This window comes from Atta cephalotes (assembly GCF_000143395.1).
Source record: "Atta cephalotes unplaced genomic scaffold scaffold00015, whole genome shotgun sequence".
NCBI lineage: Eukaryota > Metazoa > Arthropoda > Insecta > Hymenoptera > Formicidae > Atta > Atta cephalotes.
In genome coordinates, this window is record NW_012130079.1 from 4,120,520 (window position 1) to 4,125,061 (window position 4,542).

Here is a 4,542-nt window from a genome sequence, read left to right on the forward strand (position 1 = left end):
GAAGAAGAGAGAGAGAGAAGAGAGAAGAAAGAGAGAGAAGAGAGCGAAAGAGAGAGAGAGAGAGAGTGAGATAAAGAAATTAGAGAAAGAAAGACTACCAAACCAGGCGGAGAGAGTCAGGCAATGTCACCGTTATGGCATGCATCGCGTAGGCGTGCATGCAAGTAAAGATGACACTCTACTAAACTTACCCCTTTGTGTTTTTGCGATAGAGGTTATTAATACTCGAGGATGCAATTTTGTACTTTGACTCAATCTGCAAAATAGAAAAAAGTAGAACATTAGAATTTCGATAGTGGCTTGCGGACCGTCGTTTCGTTTCGCGCACGCACTCGAGAAAGTGATCGCGAGACGCGCGTAGGTAGACGCAATATTACCGCGAGAATGACAGCAAGAGAGAAAGACAGAAAGATAGAGTAAGATAAAAGTAGACAAGACAGATCGAAACGGGAAGACATAATGATGAAGAGATATATATCGCGCGTCACAAGAACGCGGAGGCAGTTTAGAACTGGTTCAAGTTTAGAATCGGTTCAAAGCGCGATCCGAGATAGGAGATCACGCGTGGACCAATTAGATCATTCTTTCGCGGGACGTGTAGAAACGCGCCGAGAGAAGAGAAATCGTTTAAAATAAAAGAGAAAGAAAGGATGTTTTTTTCTTCCACTTTTTTCTTTCATTATTTTTGATCGGTATAACGCGTCTTTTACGTCTATATTTGGTAGATTGTTAAAAGCCGCCGACAGTCTCGCACATCCACGGAGGAGGAGAGGTAAATATGATCATATGTCTTGCATTATCGATAATGTATTAATGAGGATCTTGGATCACAGTGGACAGTGATGCATGCGCATTAATATTAATTAGCGAGTGGACCAGTGCAAACGAGTATTAATAATGGCGCAGTATGCTTTCACATGCATGCAATACATATTCTCTCGTGGGACTTGTATATGTGCATGTAAAATATATGTGCATATACAGTGGCGTGCAAAAGTTTCCGGCCAGTAACATTTTGTATAATATATAATCTAATTTATTAAAAAAAAAGCCCGAGAAAATTTTAATCATTATATCAGATGTTGGTACAAAATTTCATTATCCACGTCTTGTACTGACATACCATAATGGTTAAAATTTTATCAGGCTTTTTTTATAAATTAGAATATAAAATGCCATTGGCCGGAAACTTTGCACGCCACTGTATATATATATATATGCGTGTATAATTTCCGCGTTCATCAAATCGAATTGGATTAGAGAAACTAAACTGATATCGATTGAAATCGAAACAGACATTAGTTATTTTCCAGCCGTACGACTTTATTAAGCCTGGAAGTATTTATCGGAGAAGCGTATCTCGATCGATGGTAGCGATAGCACATTGCATTAATATTGTCTCGCTTCTCGTTCTGTTTCCAGAGCAGGCCTCGCCGATGAACGAGAGTGTAATCACGAATTAACACTCACGGTCGCGTATATTCGACGGCGCAATGTGTTTTGCATAAAACACTTCACTGCTACCTTATGCTTATCGGTCGCGGTATGGAAATGGTGAGAATTTCCATTTCTCATTTCCATTTCTACGAGCGGACTTGTTATTTTGCCTACTTTATTACCGAATGACAATCAAAACAAAAGTTAATACAAAATTTGCGAAATTTGCATATTTCTCCTCGATTATGCGTATTCGTTTTATATATTACTGACATTTATCCTCTTGCTCTATCTAAGATTGACTTGTATCGTACGATTCATAGTAAAGACCAATAATTTTCTCTATACTGCGGACATTAATAGTTCACGATGCAGAACGGGTGCCTTAATGTCAGCTTTATAACTTCCGCTATATTTCTTTCGAAAGTATCTCTGAGAATGTAGACACAAGCGGATCGTGCGAATCGTCACAGGTCTGCACATTCAGAGAAAAGGTTGCTTCGATTTGAAAAAATTTCGACTAAATGAAAAAAATTCTTTGATTTGTGAAAAAATTTCTTTGATTTAAACATAATTTTTTAAAATAAAATAAATTTTATTATAAAAAATAATTTATTGATTATAAAAAAATGTTTAAATCAAAGAAATTTGTTCATTTAATCGAAATTTCTTTAAATCGAAGTAAACTTTTCTATGCAAAGGTTTCTGAGATCTTTCTCTACGCGAATGTTTGTTGTGGAAATGTTTGTTGTGAGATGTCAATGTGTGTGTAGGCGATATAAAAGAAAAGAGCCTTAGGATATTTCTTACAGCGTTGAGTAGCCCCTGGACTGTCGGTGGTGTGACGTGCAGTGGTGTGTAGACATCTTCCGATTCCTGACGCACGTAGAGCATAACGCGTTCCTCGGCGTCCGCTGGGCGTAGATGTGGCGGCTGCTGTTGTAGGTGCAGCCGATTACCGACACTGGACACCACTGTGCCCGCAAGGCCGGTCTGCACCCCCTGTAGCATTGAGCCTTGCAGCTCCTGCACCTGCATCAGCAACGAGTCCTTCTTGTCGTGCAGGTTACTGAGATTGTCGGGTGGAAAATGGTTGTGGAACTTGAGAGCCGGCAGACTCGGCCGGGCGCATGGCGGTGGATAGGGGCTGCTACCCCCGCCTTCAATCCTCCACCTTCACCATTACTGAGTGACGAGGTGTCGGTGTCACCCCCTCCCCCGCCGCCGCCACCACCGTAGAAGCCCGACAACTCCATCGTCGAGAACTGTCGTGGAAGAGAGAAGAATAAAATTTATTTTTTACTCTGCGGCTTTTTCTTTTCCTCACGAAACGACCCGTTTAAATTTCATATTAGAAAACGAGGAATAACTTTGAAACGACGTTAATTTCTTTTCTTAATGTATAATATTAAAGAGAGATTGACTTGCGAACAAATTGAAAATCAATGGCGGCAAAAGAAATAAATATGACAATTCATCTGTTTTGATAATAAAAATAATAATGCTACGCAATGCTGTTAGTCATAATGTAGTAACTAATTACGACAACTCACATATTCATTGTAATAAAACATAAAAATATATATTAAAAGATTACTACTCTGGTTCGTTAAATTGAATTGACATTCGAAAAGCTATCTCGAGAAAGTCCACGTCACTACTTTGCGATGCAAGAGTTGCGGTTAGTGAAGGGTTTCGGCGGGGGTGAGAGCAGAGGATTGTGAATGTCACACGATTTTTCTAAGTTCATTTTTGCGCCAATTAATTAATTTAGATACATGCTATGAAGACATAGCACACTGATATTTGAGATATTGTACTACGATAATGCAGCACACTCACATATTTAATAAAAAACAATATTAATAACGTAAACGTCTTATATTAAGTTTTATGCATATTAATGTAGCGTATTAAAAAAGTTTATTCTTATTTATAATTTATTATATTTTTGTAAGAGAGACAATCTCTTTTATAGAATTATTAACTCTCCGTCGGCAATGTTGGATTTTAAAGATATATTCGATTTTTTAGTTGTGATTCTAGTTGACAAATTTAAATTTGTAAATTATAAGTAAAATACAATTCGACTTCTATTATGATAAAATTTGTTGCTAAAGCTTTCATAAATACATAAGAAGAATACATAAGAAGCTTTCATAAATACATAAATACATAAGAATTTGTCGTATTTTTGTACAACCTGACACGATATAAAAATTTGTACTGAAGTTCGAAGAGCCAAGTTGTAAATACGAAGAGTGAAAATTTCACATTGCCGATAAAGAATTAATATTGCAATTAAACATGTTCGCAATCAATGTTTCTGTAAGAACATAGCAAGTTCTTATTGATGATATACTATTACATGTATGAGTAACATATGAGAAAACGATGCGATTACCTTATCAATGGCGTGTTCGGCCGGTGGGGAGAACAGCACAGGCGGTTTGTGCAAATCGACCATGGAGTAAAACTCGCTGCGCTCCGTAACGGGGTGATAAAGCTCGTCGAGCTTTTTTCTGCCAGTCGCTGTCATCTTCCTCTTAGCCGCGCGTCTCTCTTCGTCCCGGGTCTTTCTCTCAGCTCCCTACGATAAGCAACATCATCTCTCAACTTAATTTCAGCGATCACATTGCGACCAGGAAGCGATCGCGCGTTATTTACATCGCAAATGAAGAGAGAAAGAGAGGGAGATAAACGTATGGAAATGCAGAAGAGCAGTTACCTTATCGCAGAAGACCTTAATTTGACAGTAGCCGCGATGGGAAGGCGGTGTATACGTGTGCGTGTGGGGCGGTGGTTCCTCGTATGTGTCGACCTGGATATGCAGCGGCAAACCCTTCACGCCTTTCTGACTCGAGAAATCGGTACTGAGACATTGCACCGCCACGTTTATCTGTGGATCAGAAATCGGACAGGTAGCAGCGGCGGCGCGGCGGCGGCGACACGGAAATTGCTTTATTAACATTTCCGCTAAATAGCCGTGCAATCGAATGCGCGAGCGACACGATATTTGCGCATAACGCAAGATTGCACGGCGATAAACGATATATATACACCTATATATATATATATATATATATATATATATATATATATATA

The 4,542-nt window shown here is 38.9% G+C and overlaps 1 protein-coding gene across 1 annotated transcript in view; it reads right to left on the minus strand.

The window, feature by feature from the left end:
- LOC105618162 (protein grainyhead) overlaps positions 1-4,542 on the minus strand; it is a 138,229-nt gene that overhangs the window by 3,610 nt on the left and 130,077 nt on the right. The window contains 5 exon segments of the mRNA XM_012199702.1: positions 192-256; positions 2,248-2,597; positions 2,600-2,702; positions 3,842-4,027; positions 4,166-4,336. Coding sequence (XP_012055092.1) covers positions 192-256; positions 2,248-2,597; positions 2,600-2,702; positions 3,842-4,027; positions 4,166-4,336 — 875 coding nt within the window.